At 48.3% G+C, this 17,348-nt stretch overlaps 1 protein-coding gene across 1 annotated transcript in view; it reads left to right on the top strand.

The window, feature by feature from the left end:
• Window positions 1-7,616: 7,616 nt before the first annotated feature.
• Window positions 7,617-17,348, top strand: part of MAML3 (mastermind like transcriptional coactivator 3) — a 433,325-nt gene continuing 423,593 nt past the window's right edge. Inside the window, exon 1 of the mRNA XM_040967043.1 lies at window positions 7,617-9,072. Within this exon, the coding sequence (XP_040822977.1) occupies window positions 8,581-9,072 (492 nt within the window). The 5' untranslated portion in view covers window positions 7,617-8,580. The remainder of the gene's footprint in view (window positions 9,073-17,348) is intronic.

The following is a 17,348-nucleotide window of genomic DNA, read 5'->3' as shown; positions in this document are numbered from 1 at the left end:
GACGGCCCAAAGCTTTGGGACCCTGCACCTGTGTGTGGGATACCCGGAAGAAGTTCCTGGATCCTGGCTCTGGATCGGCATAGCATCGGCCATTGCGCTCACTTGGGGAGTGAATCATCGGACGGAAGATCTTCCTCTGTGTCTCTCCTCCTCTCTGTATATCTGATTTTCCAATGAATAAATCAATCTTAAAAAAATTAAAAAAAAAAAGAATTCAAGGATGTCAGAAAATGCATTTGGTCAAGCCTGGTATACGCACCTCCTTAGGCTGTGGAGATTATTGAGTTTGTTAGTACTTGTGTATGGAAAGTACCTTGCTAATTGAGGACACTGGGCCACTGTGTACAGCAAGTGTGAGCCCCTCCCCCTTTCTGACAGGCAGCCCAAGTGCAGTGGGGAGATTCCTATGCTGGTTTCACCCTTACAACTGTCCAAATCAGTTTTAGAATGCATCAAACCCCTGCAAGACAAGACAAATAAATTGAATAATACTGAAAAGTAAATTCTCTCTCACTTTGACTTTCTGTATCCAGATCCTACAGTTTCTACAGAACTAGCAACACAACTCTACTCTTCTTGGGGGCTGTGACCTGGGGCTGCCTGCAACTTCCTTTCCTTTTTTGTAACTCTGGTAAGTTGTGCCTCATTTGCTCTTTCATGGACTCCCCATCACCACACACTGTTGCCGAGCTCAGTTCTGGCCCCATGTTAAGGGACAAAGACCAAAGAAACACAAGTGAGAGACCCACCAGGAATTAGACAGTTACAACATAAGATGACAACATCAGTGGCAAGTCTGAGCAAAGCATGGAGAAGGTGACAAACCCAGAATGGCACAGTCACAGAAAGCTACAATCCTTCTGTAACAACAGGCTTTTGTTAATGTGAGTGGGTAAAGCACAGGAACTGCATTTCTGGAGGACAAGCAGTGGAACTAGCAGGCAACTAACCAATCTTATTGTTTAACTTTAAAAAAAAAAGATTTATTTTATTTTTATTGGAAACTTGGATAAATAGAGGAGGAGAGACAGAGAAAAAGATCTTCCATCCGATGATCCACTCCCCAAGTGGCTACAACAGCCTGAGCTGAGCTGATCCAAAGCCACAAGCCAGGAGCCTCCTCCAGGTTTCCCACCCGGGTACAGGGTCCCAAGGCTTTGGGCCATCCTTGACTGCTTTCCCAGGCCACAAGCAGGGAGCTGGATGGGAAACAGGGCCACCAGGATTAAAACTGGTATCCACAGGGGATCCTCCCAGCAGGTGCAAAGTGAGGACTTTAGCCACTAGACTACCACACTGGACCCCTTGCTGTTGTTTTAAAGATTTATTTATTTGGAAGGTCAGAGTTACAGAGAGGAGAGACAGAAAAAAAAAAGATCTTTCATCTGTTGGTTCACTTCCCAAGTGCCACAATAGCCAGAGCAGCACCAATCCGAAGCCTCGAGCCAGGGACCTCCTCCATGTGGGTGCAGGGTCCCAAGCCTTTGGACTATCCTCTACTGCTTTCTCAGACCACAAGAAGGGAGCTAGAAGGGAAGTGAAGCAGCTTGGATGCAAACTGGAGCCCAATGGGATCCTTGCTCATGCAAGGTGAGGACTTTAGCCACTAAGCAATCTTATTACATGTTTCTTCCCTACTGTGCATCCAAGGGTCAAACTGCCAGGGCTTAAATTCAATCTTCATTACTTCAAGTTTTGTGGTTTGGAGAAAGTTCCTTAAGTTTTCTGTGTGTCAGTTTTTTTTTTTTTTTTTGACCAATGAAATGGGAGTAATAATAAAAACTATAATAGAATAAGGTTTCAGTGATTGCTAATGATTAAAATAATTGTTTTGGGCCTGGCATGGTAACCTAGTGGCTAAAGCCCTAGCCTTACACATGCCAGGGTCCCATATAGGCGCCAGTTCTCTTCCCAGCTGCTTCACTTTCCATGCAGCTCCCTGCTTGTGGCCTGGGAAAGCAGTCGAGGACAACCCAAAGCCTTGGGATCCTGCCCTGCGTGAGAGACCCAGAAGAGGATCCTGGCTTGTGGTTTCAGATTGGCTTAGCTGCGGCAGTCACAACCACTTGGGGAGTGAACCAGTGGACAGAAGATATTTCTCTCTGTATCTCCTTCTCTGTACATTTGCCTTTCCAATAACAATTTTTAAAAATATAATCCTGGGTGGGTTTTGTGGCGCTTGTATCCACGTTAGAGCGTCTGGCTTTGACTCCTTCTCCATGCCTGTTCCAGTTTCCTGCTAGTGCATATTGTGAAAGGCAACAGCAGATGGCTCAAGTACTTGAGTCGCTGCCACACACATGTGAGACCTAGATGCAGTTCCCAGCTCCTGGCTTCCGGTTGGTCCAGCCTCAGCAGCTGTGGGCATTTGGGGAATGAAGCAGTGGATGGGAGTTCTCTGTCTCAGGCTCCTCTCTCTCTCTCTCTCTCTGACTCTGAGCTAAAGCAAGTAAACAAATGGAAACAAATTATTTCTTTTTTTTTTTAAAGATTTATTTTTATTATTTTTTTATTGGAAAGGCGGATATACAGAGAGGAGAGACAGAGAAGAAGATCTTCCGTCCGATGATTCACTCCCTAAGTGAGCGCAATGGCCGATGCTATGCCGATCCGAAGCCAGGAGCCTCTTCCGGGTCTCCCACGCAGGTGCAGGGCCCCAAAGCTTTGGGCCGTCCTCAACTGCTTTCCCGGGCCACAGGCAGGGAGCTGGAAGGGAAGTGGGGCTGCTGGGATAGAACCGGCGCCCATATGGGATCCTGGGCGTGCAAGGCGAGGATCTTAACCACTGTGCCACCGCACCGGGCCCAACGAATTATTTCTAAAGTGACAGTTTAGCTGTCTCTAGACCTTCCTGAAATGAAAACTTACACAGGTATTTTCTTTCAGAAGTCTTCAACATCTTGCTAGGAAGCCAGACCCCATCCAAGTCAAATGCTTTTAGTTTGTGAAACTATTTAATGCAGAGAGTAGGGGCATATATGAAATTAAAAAGAAATGTGTAAATTTTTTCTCTGTTACGAACTTTATAGAACCTTCCCCTTAAAAACTATAAAACTATTATATAAATATTAAAATAAATGAGTGAGAAAATATACCTCATTATTTCATATAATTCTCAAAATATATGGAATGGCCTAGGATATAGAAAATCCTTTCTTAAACAAAAGTGAAAATTAATAATGTAAACAGGGTCTTGCTAGGAATATTTAAAAGATATGGCAAACTTTTAAATCACCCCAATTCCATTTGGGATGTCACCTGCACACAACTGTTTCACTAAGGAAAGAGCGAGAGACCATTAAAACAGTTCCAAGAGACTAGAATTCATTAGGCTAGACAGAGTGCTTCCTTCCAAAGTAATGAAAGTCTATATCATTAAAGATATTACATAATATTTTTGGTTAAATAAGGCTGACCTTTTTTCCTAATAAGGAGGTTTTATTATATAAAGATACATATGACTATAACATGCTCAAGTGCTAATGCTGAAAAGGGCTGGTCCAATTCATCCTTTGGGATTTTTGCCTTTTGTGTTTTACTTGCTCACTACTTGGAAGCCAGAATTCAACACAGCTGAAGTTGGTCACTGCAAGCCTGCTGCAGCAGAGGGTAAAAGGTGTGTGTGTGTGTGTGTGTGTGTGTGTGTGTGTGTGTGTGTGTGTGTGTGTGTGTGTGTGTGTGTGTCTTGCCTCCACACTAAGGACCCAGGCAACTGTGAATGTGATTGGATGTTGGAACTGCCTGCCATTGTCTCTCTCTCCAAGACAGCCCTCCCTAGAGTGCGTTCTGTTCTGTGGGACGTAGCAGGATTTTGGCAGTGCTAGGTTAAACAAAGTTAAACATGCTTGCTGCAAGATTTCTTGTGACCTTCAATGTGGTCATGAATCTTCGAGAGAGATGCAGCATGGATCACCTCCAAAACTTCCTTGGCTCTGAAGCATTTCTTTCTGGGGAAGCATCTATGGGACCAAGTTTTCAGAACACACTCAGAACACCCTATCATAATACATCTACTACACTGTTGAAGGAAAAAGGGTAAGTCAGCTTAAATTCTCCTAATGGCAGCCATCTCAAGGACATATCGAAACCTCCGCATAGCCTTGAGCAACCTGGCTCCTGCTCATCCCCCAGCCTCAGCCTCATTCCTTATCGCTGTGCCTCACAGCCCCAGTCCTGGCAGAGGGAACCACTGAGGAATTTTCTGAAATAATCTTAGATGGCCCCCTTCCCCCGACTCAATCCATGTCTACTCCATGGCATCTCGGTAGGTGCCTGTCACTGGGTTGGGGACTGTGCTCTGTATGCGGGCAGTCTGTATACCCAGTGCCTAGCACATAGTGGAGTTATTAAAAGGATAACTATTGCTAGACAGTTGAGGGCACACCTCAGTGTGTGTGCCCAGGCCCTATTTTGTAAAGACATGTACGTGTTGGCAGCAGAAGGTACCTATTTTCTGCTAGTCACCTACAAGTATTTTTAGGGCATAATCATGAGGCCAGGTCTTTTGAGCCACAGTCTGAAACAGAAGTGGCATACAGGCTTGAATTGTTACACAAAGATCTCTTTCTTGTCCCAAAGACATCAGGGCCTATCAGATGAACATGGGAAGATTCCATCAAGCTAGCCTAAAGGAAAGGGAACCTGGTCCAACTCCTGAGAACTGCCAACTTTTAATTGAGGGTCAGAGGTGATGGACAACTTGTTATAGGTGCTTATTGCTCACTCCCTTCTCTCCTGGGCACCCAGATATAGCTATCTTCAAAGTCTGACAATGCAGTCAGAGCAATTGATATCTCATTTCTGGTGTGGCATCGCAGAATGTTTTGCCACTCAACTTCATTCCATGGCAACTTTGTGGGTGAAGTGTGGATAGCTTCTAGTCTCAACTGTTACTTTGTAATAGACTCACATACAAGAAAAAGTCAAACCCCCTCCTCTGCTGTTGATGCCTGGTAGTTTAGAAAGGTCTAGAATATGGAGATTTAGGACTTGCAAGAACTTGTTTAGGATAGTGAACCGAAGTGGCCACTGTAAACACCTCGCTTTGTTCCAAGGTCAGTGGAGTAGCTTAGCATCTCTCAGAGTGATGATCTATGTGGCTCAAGACTCAAGTATTGTTCACTTCCTGCTGCTCCCTTCTAATCATCCCAGATAAGACGTCACAGTAGAGTCTTGCATGGATCAGCTTTCACCAAGACACTTCTTCTCTCATCAGCAGCCAGGCTCACAGTCTTCCTTTCCCAAAATTCAGCCTGCTATTCGCACCATCTTGAAGAAATGAAAGGATACCCCTCTCTTTTTATCTCTCTTTACACCTCCCGCCACCACGTGTGTGCACACATGCAACTTGTCCAGAGTCTGTGATTGTTTTGGATATAGTGCACTCAGGCACCCAAGAATACTGTGATTGCACAAGACAACTCTGTCTTCTCAGAGCCCCAGATTTCAAGGCTAGACAGCGTCTCATCCAACTATTGATTCCTTCGAAGGGAACGGTGTAAACTCTTGTGCATTTCACGGTTGCCTTGTGATGGGAATGGTAAACCGTGGCTGTCATGATCATTGTTCTCTGTACCCCACTTCCAGTCCTGCCCACCAACACCAGAATGTGGACCCCCTCAACAAAAAAATCAGATCCCAAGGCCCAGGAAAAACTAAAATGAGAAGGCAAATCTCAAAGCTGGAGGTCTGACACTCAGGAGTTCCCATCCCTGGCAGTGAAGTCCTGGGTGGGTGATGCAGGCAAGTTGGGGTAGGAAGGATGAAAGCTAAGACCCAGCGAAGAGAGGGTGGGCTGAATGCCGAGTCAGAGCTGTCCCTTTGTGCGGGAGCCATATGTTTCCTGAGCCAAGAGACATTTTAAATGTACAACTGAAAAGGATCGAAACTACTTTTCTCTCTTTCCTTATCATTTTTACCATGTCCTTCATGATTTTCGAGTCTAAATGGACTCCTTTTCTGCAGAACCAACTCAGCTTAATTTTCTGATTGGCCATGGAGGAAAGGGAGAGGTTTGACTTAGAAGTTCGCATGTGAACTGTAACGTCCACAGAAGAAGTGTGGCAACTTTGACAAAGACATGTTCTCAGGTCGGATATACCCTAAGAGTGACCGGCGCTGTATGCAGTCAGACTGTGCTGCTCTTTCTACCATATGCTCTAATGGATGTTGCAGCTACCGTTCACCCTGAAGAGCTGATTAATTGAAGAAAATATAACTTCTTATCTCTGACATTATGAGGTTAGAAATAGCGTCCTATGCTAATCTGCAATGCCAAGGAATGAAGATGGCTTAAATCAGATCTCATGACTAATGCATAAGACCCAAAGTTCTTTTATTCCTGGCTATTTTAGAAAACTGGGGTATATTTTTACCCTAAAAATTGATCCTGCAAGATTTATTGAGATAATACAAAATGCCTTATAATTAATACCTCACAATCAAGATTCCCGGTTTCCTGAAGATCACAGAAACTCCAGCCATGTCTCCATTTTAAATGTAAAATCTCATCCACACACAGCAGTTTACCTCTGGAGGGGAAGGATATGTGATCCTTGGTCATTGTTCTTTGAAAGCTGGTAACGTGGAAGGATCATTCCCCATGATACAATTAAAAAGCCCTGATGGCTAACCGCAGTTGCTATTCCATTTTAATTTTATTCACTGTGAATTAATCGAAACAGAAAGAAATATATCCAGCAATAAAGTAAGCCTGTTATTTTTGCTTGTTTTTGTTTTGGTCATGACAAACTGTGAAATGCTGTGTTTTTCCTATAGTTCTTGCTCATGAAATCTGCAATCTTTCCACTTGATTTACGAAGGACCCTTAATTACTGCTGTCATTAGCACCTAGTGTTCAAAACAGTCTGTTAAAATGTACTGTTAGTCTCACCTCCAGGTCCCTGCTTGCTTTATTTTAATTTTTTTCCAAGGGTAAGTAAAGCAATAATTGCTTTAATAACAGCAATCATTGTGTACAGAGAATTAAATAATATATTCCCCAGTTCTTTGGTGCTTACTTCCACACACGAAGCCTTCAGCGTTGTGTGCAGACTGGCCTAGAGTTTGAGCAAGTGTTTACGAGGCGGCTTATTACGAACCCAGACTTAGTCCCTGAGTTTGAAAAACAAGTCACTCATTTGCCTTTTTCTTTACACATGGACGGTGCTAACAGACAAATGCTGTGAAGCTTCAGTGTTTCTGCCTGGTCATGCACCTTTCTGCAATATAATGCATAAATGTATAACAACAACTGGGGCTCCCTTGGAATAAGGAAAGGCAGCCAGGCGCGACCCCGCCGTCGTCCTCTCACACGCGCGCGCGCGCACACACAACATACTCACACAAGCACGCGCGTGCACACACACACACACACACACACACACACACACACACACACACACACACACAGGTCAAAAGTTGATTCATTCCGACACCAGTCCACAACCATTCTCCTCCTGCTTTCTGACTGCTCAGGGTTCCCGGGCCAGGGAGTCGCGAGGCTGGGGGCGCAGGAGCGGCGGGGGCGGGCGAGGCGAGGGAGGCGCGAGCAGGCGAGCCCGGTGCCGGTGCGTGCCGCGCCCGCTCCTGCCGGGTGAGAGTCCGGGCCGGGTTTTGCGCCGCGTCCCCGGGCCTGTCTCACGGCCTCCAGCCGCCGCCGCTGCCGTGTTTACTGAGCTCGCGCGTCCTGATATCACTCCGCTGGCATGGAGGAGGAGGAGGAGGTGGAGGAGCGAGAGGAGGAGGCGGCGGCGGCGGCGGCGAGCAGTTGATCATTGTGATGGTGGCAGCAGCAGCGGCGGCAGCGGCAGCCCAGCCGAGCGTTAGGGGCTGCTCTCCGCGCGGCGTTTTGCAAAGGACTTCACCGATCTACTTTTGCAGTCGCCTCGGACTGGCCATGTGTTTACTTACCCCAGCCCGAGGATTCGATATCTAGGTTCCTGTGAAATGCAACTGAGCAGCCAAAGTACTTTGAGAACACGGGGCGGCATAAACACCACCAAAACTTTTTTGTGGAAGGAAAATGCACTAAGCAAGCTTGCCGTTTTCCGATGCGGGGTGGAGTGAGTGTGTGTCGCGCGTGTCCGCACTGGAGGCATATGCTTGTGTGTGTCCACGGGGTGTGTTTTTCGGAACGTAGGGAGAAAATGCTTGCCAACCTCCGGAAATCTCCTGGAATTTATTAGAAAATGATGGATTATAAAAAGAAGGCAGGCGAGGAGCGGATCTCCCCTTGAGTTGTAACCCGATGTGCTGCTGGCTCAGTTTGTTGTGATTCTTTTTTGTTGATAGGTGTCTGATGGTATTCCGATAACACCCCCCTCCTTTTTTTCCCTGGAGCTTTACAGTTTTGTTTTGTTTTTTGGTTTTTTTTTTTTCTAAGAAACAAAAAAACCATCCCAAAATCCCCCCCCCCCCTTTTTTTCCTCCCCGTCGGGATCGCTGTTTCCATCCATGTGCTTGCATCTCCCCCGCGTTCCACTTAAACTATTTTAATCCTTGGACCCAAGGAGGAGGCTGATAGGGGGGGTGGGGGTGGATAAAAAAAGTTCTTCCAAAATAGTGTGCCCGGGGAGCAGGATGGGGGATTTCGCAGCCCCCGCTGCTGCCGCGAATGGCAGTAGTATTTGCATCAACAGTACCCTGAACAGCAGCCTCGGCGGGGCCGGGATCGGTGTGAATAATACTCCCAATAGTACTCCCGCTGTTCCGAGTAGCAATCACCCCGCGGCCGGAGGCTGCGGCGGCGGCGTTGGCTCCGGGGGCCCCGGCGGCAGCTCGGCGGCCGTCCCCAAGCACAGCACCGTGGTCGAGCGGCTCCGCCAGCGCATCGAGGGCTGCCGGCGGCACCACGTCAACTGCGAGAACAGGTACCAGCAGGCTCAGGTGGAGCAGCTGGAGCTGGAGCGCCGGGACACCGTGAGCCTCTACCAGCGGACCCTGGAGCAGAGGGCCAAGAAATCGGGCGCCGGCCCCGGGAAGCAGCAGCAGCAGCAGCAGCAGCACCCGAGCAAACCCCAGCAAGATGCGGAGGCTGCCTCGGCGGAGCAGAGGAACCACACGCTGATCATGGTGAGGGCGCACGGGCAGCGGGCTTGGGGCGCGCGCGTCGTGGGTGTGTGTGTGTATGTGGGGGGCGGGGGAGCGTGGCGCTTCCTACTTGGGGGTACGAGGGGTGAGGTAGATTGGAGCCGAAGGGTTAATGTCAACTTTTCTGAGGTAAAAAAAGGGGGGAGGGGGGAGAAGCTGTCGTCGCCGCTACCTGTTAATCTGTCAGGGTTGTCAGATTTGGGGAGGAGGGGGCGAGAGGGGGAGAAGCCAGTCACGACCGCGAGGGGCGGAGGGAGCCTCGAGTCGCGCCGGAGTGAGGTGCTGGAAAAGTTTGCCCCTCCCTGTCTGAGGGAGCGAACCCCTAAGTGGAAGCCTCGCTCCTCCTCTTCAGCTCTCGCCGCGCCGCCCCAGAGCCGTCCCCCCTCGCCCACCCTTCTCGGCACTTGAGTCGGGTGAGGAGAAAAACTGCTGCTGTCGCGGTAATGGGCGGGCACAGGCCCTCGACACTTCCCTCTGCCCCCCTCACCTAATGGAGAGGGAGAGGCCCTTTCGCCGCCTCTTCCCAGCTCACCCCTTTGGGGCTGAGAAAGTCTGAGAGTTTTGTGAATGAACTTTGAAGTGGGTGAGAAAACGAGCGAGCGAGTGTGGTTGCGCGCGCGCGCGGTGCTCGCGGGAGCGCGCGGATGCGGGGCCGGGGTGCGCTCGGCTCGCCGCTCCAGACCCGGGGCTAGCCCGGCAGGTGGAGCAGCGGCCCGGCGGGGGCAGCGCGAGGCCAGGCTGCTCCCAGGATGTGCGCCCGGAGTCCCCGTCGCGCAACTTCACTCGGGATCCTTTTCCCTCCTTCCCAACTTGCTGCACCAAGCCGGCTCCACTGGATCCTCCTTCACCCCCCACCCCCACGCCTCTCCCCGGCTCCCTGCCAACTTTGCGGGGTTGTCTAAGAATCCCGGAGGAGGGGAAGGTAGCTGGGGAGCCGACCGAGGCTTAAATGGCTGGGTGGGTGGGTTCGAGGTGGGATGAGCAACCAATGGCTGAACTTCTCCGGGAGGAAGGGGCAGTTCCCACCTCCGAACCCAAAGGGGAGAAGCCTTTCTCTTATCTCCTGTCTGCCGTGCTCCGGCTTTCCTCGGGTGGGTGGGAGGCCGGAAGCCTGGGGAAGGTGTCTGCGCCCCTCCCCCAGCGCGCCGGGGAGCGGGGAGCACCGTGGGGTCTGGCGCGCGCGCGTCGGCGCCTCCCGGGCCAGGCCGCGCCTCGGCGTGCGGCTGCGGCGAAGCGCGCGCGGCCCCTGCCCGGGGAGTCCTCGGCCGCAGGGCTGGTGTCGGCGCCGCCGCGGGCTCCGGCCGGGCGCTCCGTGACAAAGAGAGCGTGCCGCGGGGAGGGAAGGGGAGGAGGAGAGCGGAAAGGCGGCCGTTCGCGGCCTCCACCCCCCCCCCAGCCCCGCACGTGAAGAGGAACAATTTGTTTATCTTGGGCTTCTAGAAGCCGTTCCTCCTCCCAGTTCTCCGAGGCCGCCCGGCCCCTCCTCTCGGCCCGCCCGCCCTCTCTCCTTGGACGGCGCGATCCTGCCCAGTCCCGCCGGCAGCACCTTCCTCCTCCTCCTCCTCCCCTGCCTCACCGCCTCCCTTCCTCCTCCGCCCTCCCTCTTCCCCTCCCTTTTGGAACGCGGCCGTGGGGGAGGGAGCGGGCGCTTTGTCCGCCTTGCGCCCGGCTCAGCCTCGGGGCCGCCGGCTGGGAGGGGCGCTGCGCCCGCCACCCCGCCCCACCCCCGCTCCCCGGCGCGCGCCGAGACCCGGGCCGCCTGGGCTGGGAGGAAGAATCCCAGTCCCTGAGCCGGGGAGGGAGGACCTCACTTTCCAAACGGGAAGCAGAAACCTGGGCTCGCTGGAGCTTTTCTGATTGTACCCCAAGGCGGGGCTCGGACCCGTGTCTGGGGCTGTAGCGCCCGCCCCCCGGCCGTACTTGTTTGGCTGGCACCCCCACCCCCTCGCGCCCTCCACCGGGAGGAGATCACTTTGTGGCCTTGAGGCCGAAGTAGAATTTGAAAGGCATGTAGGAGATTTCGTCCCCATCCACCCCGCCCCACTCTTTTTTTCTGTGGGCGTGAACACAGCTCACGCACACAGATTGCGTAGTGTTGTTGCCCCTCAGATCCTTTTCCCGCGGAATCCCCCAGCACCCTTGGGGTCCCAAGGTGGCTGAGGCGCTCCCCGAGCCAACTGAACGACCCTGGAACAAAAGCTAAAGCTGCTGCCAGGCCGGATCGCTTCTGGCCGCAGGGAGAGCCACAGAGTTTGCGGCCAGAAAGTTTCCGTGTTGGGACCTTGTTCTCACTAGCTGTTCTGTTGGCGGCTGGGATGGGTAGGCAGGGCGGAGGGAACTCGGGGTGCGCGCACCCCGTGATGTACCTCACCCTGCAGGTGGGAACCTGCTCAGGGTCCTGATGTTGAACGGAGGCTGCCCAGTCCAAGCCAGGGCATAATTTTGCAAAGGAAAAGATCATACTTATTTGAACAGAGACAGGTGGCGTTTGGAGATTTCATAATGAATCCTAGTTATAGCTGGATAGATTTGAAGTGTGACACTAATTGAACCTATTGGTTCATGACGTCGTGACCAAGGTGAAGTGGAGAACTGGAGTGCAAGGCCAACTTGAGCGATTTCATGTATGCAACTCCCAGTGACACCAGTGGGAAGCTTGCATCTGATGCTTGTCGTGAACACAAACAGACCACAGCTTAAGCAGAGAATTCTGTGTCATTTTTGGGTGTCAAAAGAAAGCAAGAAATGCGTGATTCTGTGTACAGTTTCTACTTCTAAAATCCCGAGTTTGAACATTCACCTTGGCCTCTGAAATGACAGAGAATTTTAACTTCGACTATGTGTGAGATAAAACATAAAAATAGAGGTTACAAAAAAAAATGTTAGCTGCTTCATTTTCTTGAATTGACTGCTGGATTATGGCTGTGCTCTGCTAGGCCCAGAGCAATTAAATTTAGTTCTCAGATTGGGCTCCCTATTTGGAAAGCCCTAAAGGAAAGTCAGGGTCAGCTGCAACTGAATGATAATAACACTGATGATAAAAATAAAAGTGAACAGGATTCTTTTTTGTTTGGTTGCTATTGTTTACCTTCTTAGGGCCAATATGACCAAAATGCTAAGTATCGATTAATTAATTCTCCTCTGCCTGGCTTGGGTTAAGAAGGCGCTGTAATGAGGGCTTTTTAGCTTTTTTGATTTGTTTGTTTGACTTACACAAGTATAAGCATAGGCATGAGAAGCAAACTTGGCAAATAGAAAAGCGAGAGGGGGAGGGGAACTAGCAATCTTTTTTTGCCACCAGCTTGGGTTCTGTGTGCTTTCATCTATCCCTGCTGATGGAGCAGATAGCACAGACCTGGGTTTCTCACTGTCTGGGTCCGTTATGAATGAAGTGAAGATCTTTCATCCCAACATCAACCCTCAATGCCTTTTATTTATAAAGATTCCTAACAGCCCCCCCATATACATGTTTGTTGATGAGAGCTATTCATTTCGCCTAGTAAAAACTTTTTAAGTGGAAAGTCTTTCCCCCCAAGGTAGTTTTATTAAATGTTAACAAAAAGAGGTATTGTTTATTAGCTGTGCTTTAGACTGAATTCTTGGTTATAAGTGTCAGATAAATTTCTATAGGCAAGCTTATTTTCGAGCCTGACGATGGATGGGACATGTGATTGTTCAGGCCCCTGAGCATGCACATTGCTCAGTTTTCAGAATTTCTCCAAAGGATGGTGGTGGTACTTGACCTTGATACAACTCACACACATATTCATTACATCCTGATTTTTAGACTATGCATATAATGTGCTTCATTATACCTATAGAGCCTGTGTCTGAGTGAGCCGTACCCTGAGGAGTTTTTCAGGTAACATTTATTTGCTAGTAGCATGTAGGTTACTGAGTATGGGCTTGGTGACAACAGCAGCCTATTCACAACAGTCTCCTAGGTTCCTGGAATAGACCCAGGGAATGTCAACATACTAGTCTGGAGCTCAACTTCCTGGTAGGTGAGCCTGGCTTGCCATTCCTTTCCCTACTGAGGGTAAATGATTGGCATTGTCTCCGGGTCTTTTGGCCCTCTTGTGCTACTAGATCGTTCCTCTTTCCTACAACAGCTTTCTGTGGCTTGCCCTGTTCTCCTGCCTTCGGCTGGCTTGCAGGACACACAGTGATCTTTTGGAAAAATTGGCACAGAGTGTGCCTTACATTTATTAAAAGCTTTTCGAAACTTTGGCTCTGCCCTTCATGTGTTAATCTTTTCAAGCTCCGATGCAGGCTTAATTTTATCAAGGTCTTTGGTTGCTTAGTACTGGGCAGCCAGTGGTGAGCAAAGTAGAAACACAGTTAATCATTAATTGTAATCTACAAACTACTCTTCAGACTGGGTTCCTATCTAGTGAAAGGCAAGTTTTCACAAACTAGTGTGTTTGATACTTTCCATCTTGTCTCATGAATCTTAAAGGCAAACTTGAGAGTCTTATGCAAGCTTTCTGCCACCCGATAGGACAAAAATGAGCATCCTGGCGCACGGTTTACTGACCTTTCTGTAAGAAGGATGAGGATCTTAACCGTTAGACATAGAGTTACCCTTATAGGGGATTTTTCCTGGATTCTTCATTAAAACCAGTAGCCACCTGTTGTTACACAGATTTTTTGGACAGACTTCTTTTGGTTCAGATTGGAAGAGGGAATTTCTCTCGCTCTCTCTCTCGCTCTCTCTCTCTCACACAGAGGCATATCTTGCAAACTACATAATAATTCTTGGGTACGATGAAGTACTTATGTTTTGTGTGTTGTCACTTACAAAACTGTATCGATCAGTACTCTGGTGATTAGCAGTTCCGTGCCGAAGATGGGTAAGCTATCTTCTTTCTCCGTGCTTTTCATCAGAAAGCTATGAAATTCATCAATCAGGTTTCAAAGTCTTATAAACAGGAGCATATTTAGAACTCAGTCTCAAGATTTTCATAACCCCCACCTTGTTAGTCTCCCAGAAAACTTCACATTATTCAGAGGGTGATGAGTGAGTTTTTGGATCCTCCAGCTGTTGGCTTTCTTCCCCCTCCTGCTGCCAGCCTTTTAGTCTTTTCCACCTCTTAGCATTTTTACCAAAGAGTAGCAAGAACCAACAAAAAGAGGATGCATTTAATTTTGCTTCTTTGACTCAGAACAAGTGAAATAATTGGATAAGGTGCCTTCTTGAGTTGAGTAATCTTTTGCTCTTATGTGCTGTTTATTCTTCCTTAGCTCTAAGAATAGAGAATAAACCAAGTTTTTATGAAGACTGGTACATAGTCCATAGTGCTTCGAGGAAGTTAAAACGCTAATGCTAAGTCATGCTCCTGTTGTTTTTTTTTAATCAGCATCATTATTGATGCCAGTGACTTCGCAGTGGTTTCAGGCTTCAGGCTGGGATAGCTCCCTCCCCAGACATTTTAAAGAAAATAATGTGCTTTTCTTCCCTGTTGTTTCAGACTACTTTGACATTGATATCTTCAAAGAAAAAAAAAAGGCTGATCTACAGAGATTTACAGATGACTGCCCTCCCCCAATTAAAGTTTCACTAAAAGTATGCATGGTTTTCTCACAGACACAGTCTAAAAATTCATCCTTCTGGTTTCTGAGTGGGAGAGGTAGCTTCTGGAACATCAGCTCCCAGTAAGACCTAATTCCTTTTCATTTCTGTCGTATTATCCAAGAAAGTTTAAAGCACAACAGAGTAATATTATATAAGTTCAAAGCAGAAAGCAAAGTTAAGGATCTCTGTTTACACTTAAGGAGTGTAGGATCCTGTTTAGCGGGCCAGGGAAGCAACACAGCTTTTGTCTCCAGCCTACCTGGCTGGCCCATCTGCTAAGTAGTAGATGTGCTTTTGAAGGGCTTTGGAGATTTCATCTCCGTTTGGGTGAGAGGCCCAGGGTTCCCCAGGGCCACATAGGCACATGCAAAGAGGAAGGAGATTGCTCCTAGGGTACATATTTTCTTAAGGCAATCTGTGAGTACTATTCTTGGGGGAATTTAATAAAAGTCTCCAAAGGCTTGCAGTTCTTTGCCTAACATAGGAAAAGTGATTGCTTAAGAATAGTTTAGGCACCTCCTTTGAACCCTGTCAATCTCCCGTGGTTGGAAATGACGCTTATGCAAAAGTAAAATCTTTAAAAATTACTAACATTCATCATCTTTATCATTGGCTTAACAACCGCAGAGAATTTGTTTCACTATTAACTTCCTGCCTTTCCTCTCTTACTCTGTAAGTCTCCACCCATCCTGCCAGGTGCAGTATGGTTGTGGAGCATCCCCAACCCTCACCTCTTTCAGCGTTCACCTGTGTGTGTGAAGAAGTGATTAGGATACCTTTCTGGATATCTCTCCTTGTCTCTCACAACATCTTGCTCCACCTGCTGAATACTTGTCTGTACAGGGGCTGCCTTCTCTTCAAAGGAAGAGGATGAAGGGCTGTGTGTCTATTTGTATGGATTCAGCCTGGGCTGTTGCTGTGACTCAAAGCAGCGCACAGCTCTAAAAGACAAGCGCTGCATGTCCCATTTATTCTCACAGTGGTTGGTTATTTTTCTTTCTTTGATTGTTTGCTACATGCTGAATGTAGCTCAATGGTGGAGGGTGAATCTACAGGGATGGGGCCCCAGAAAAAAGCTGGAAGGATCTAGTGGTACGGTAAAGGAGGCTAAAAAGGATGAACAATTTGGCTGCATCACCTGCAATTGGTGGCAGGGGAGAGACCAATGAGATGTGTTTGGTTTTGCCTGTTTGTGGAAAACAGACAAGGTCCTGGTGGCTTGGGAGTCAAGGCAACGTGTGCTATTAGAAGTGTACTCATAACCTGCAGGCCTTGCGGGAAGGCAGCTATGTGTTTCCAAGAGCTGATATCTGCAGTGCTTGTATCTGGGAGATCACGTTGCAAAATATTCTCATGTTCTCTTAAATCATTACTGCTGCTCTTTCGATGGGTTTAGTGGAATTCCTTTAATTCAGTACTTTTCAGCTGGCAGAAATGTGCTCTGCACCTTAACCCCAGAGCATTAGGCTCGTGTAGGGTTACATTTTCGCTTGTCACACATAAGATGCTGCTAGTGTCTAAAGAGTTGAGTCCAGGGAGTTTGCTAACTGACCTGGCATCCCCAAGCACAGAACTCACCTGCACCCAAATATCAGTATTGGTTGTATTTGAGGAAACTTGTTTAATCAAGGAATTCCCCCAGGTTGAGAACCACATGTGGCTTTATGCAAGATTTTCAAAATCACTCTTCATAGTGAAAGAGTGGAGCTGCTGTGTGAGAAGAGAAGGAAGAGTGCCTGGGAAGAAGAGAGAGCCTTGCTGTATGGCATTTCAACTCAGTCCCAACCAGCATGGGACAGTCTGGGTCTTGACTTCTTGGTCATGAATTCTGTCACCGTGCCTATCAGGAAGGTGAAGAGCTGTTATTCCTTTTTATCTCACAGGGCGATGCTTAGGATCGAATGAATTTGTTTATGTGAAGGTCTCAAAGACTTCTTGTGCTGTGCAAATACTGGGTCTGGTTTAAGAATCCCTTTGATTTTACTTGTTGCTTGCTGCTTAGATATAGACTCATTGAAGAATAATTGGAGGCTGATTTCTGTCACACATAAGCCAAGATCTAATGAGGCTGTCCTGAGCCAGTGTTGCATTTGGGGGGCCGTTGTAGCTACTGTGGAACGAGTGGAGAGCAGTATCCTTGTTCTCATTGGGCTCTATTTGGGCATCACATTTCTTTAGAAAATGGTATTTGTGGTTTTTTATACATGTTAATGGAAAGAGTGAATAAATTAGCATCCTAAGGGCGCTAATATGCTTTGTATCTTCTTGTAAGCTTTATTTCTGTAACAAAACTTACTTTACATTTTTGAAAGTTGTGTTCATTTGAGGGGCAGTGAGACAGTGAGAGATGCCATGTATCTGCTTGTTGTTTACGTAGCAGGGGCAATGGATGGGCCAGCCTGCAGCGGGAGCTGGGAACAGAATCCAGGTGTTCCATGCAGGTGACAGGAGCCCAGTTACCTGAGCCATCACTGCTACCTCCCCCAGAGTCTGCTTTAGCAGGAAGCTGGAGCCAGGAACCAGAGCTGGTCATCAAACCAGGTTCTCTGATTTGGGATGTGGGCACGTTGACTGCTAGACTCAATGCTCATCCCCATATTTATCTATTTTTATTTTTCGAATAAAGTTATGCAGTGAGGAGAGCATTAGTTGGCATGGTGAAGAATAAGCTATGGGTATGATT

Source organism: Ochotona curzoniae, unplaced genomic scaffold (assembly GCF_017591425.1).
Source record: "Ochotona curzoniae isolate NIBS_2020 unplaced genomic scaffold, NIBS_Ocur_1.0 scaffold_4506, whole genome shotgun sequence".
In the NCBI taxonomy this organism is placed as follows: domain Eukaryota; kingdom Metazoa; phylum Chordata; class Mammalia; order Lagomorpha; family Ochotonidae; genus Ochotona; species Ochotona curzoniae.
This window is presented reverse-complemented; position numbering and strand designations above follow the sequence as displayed.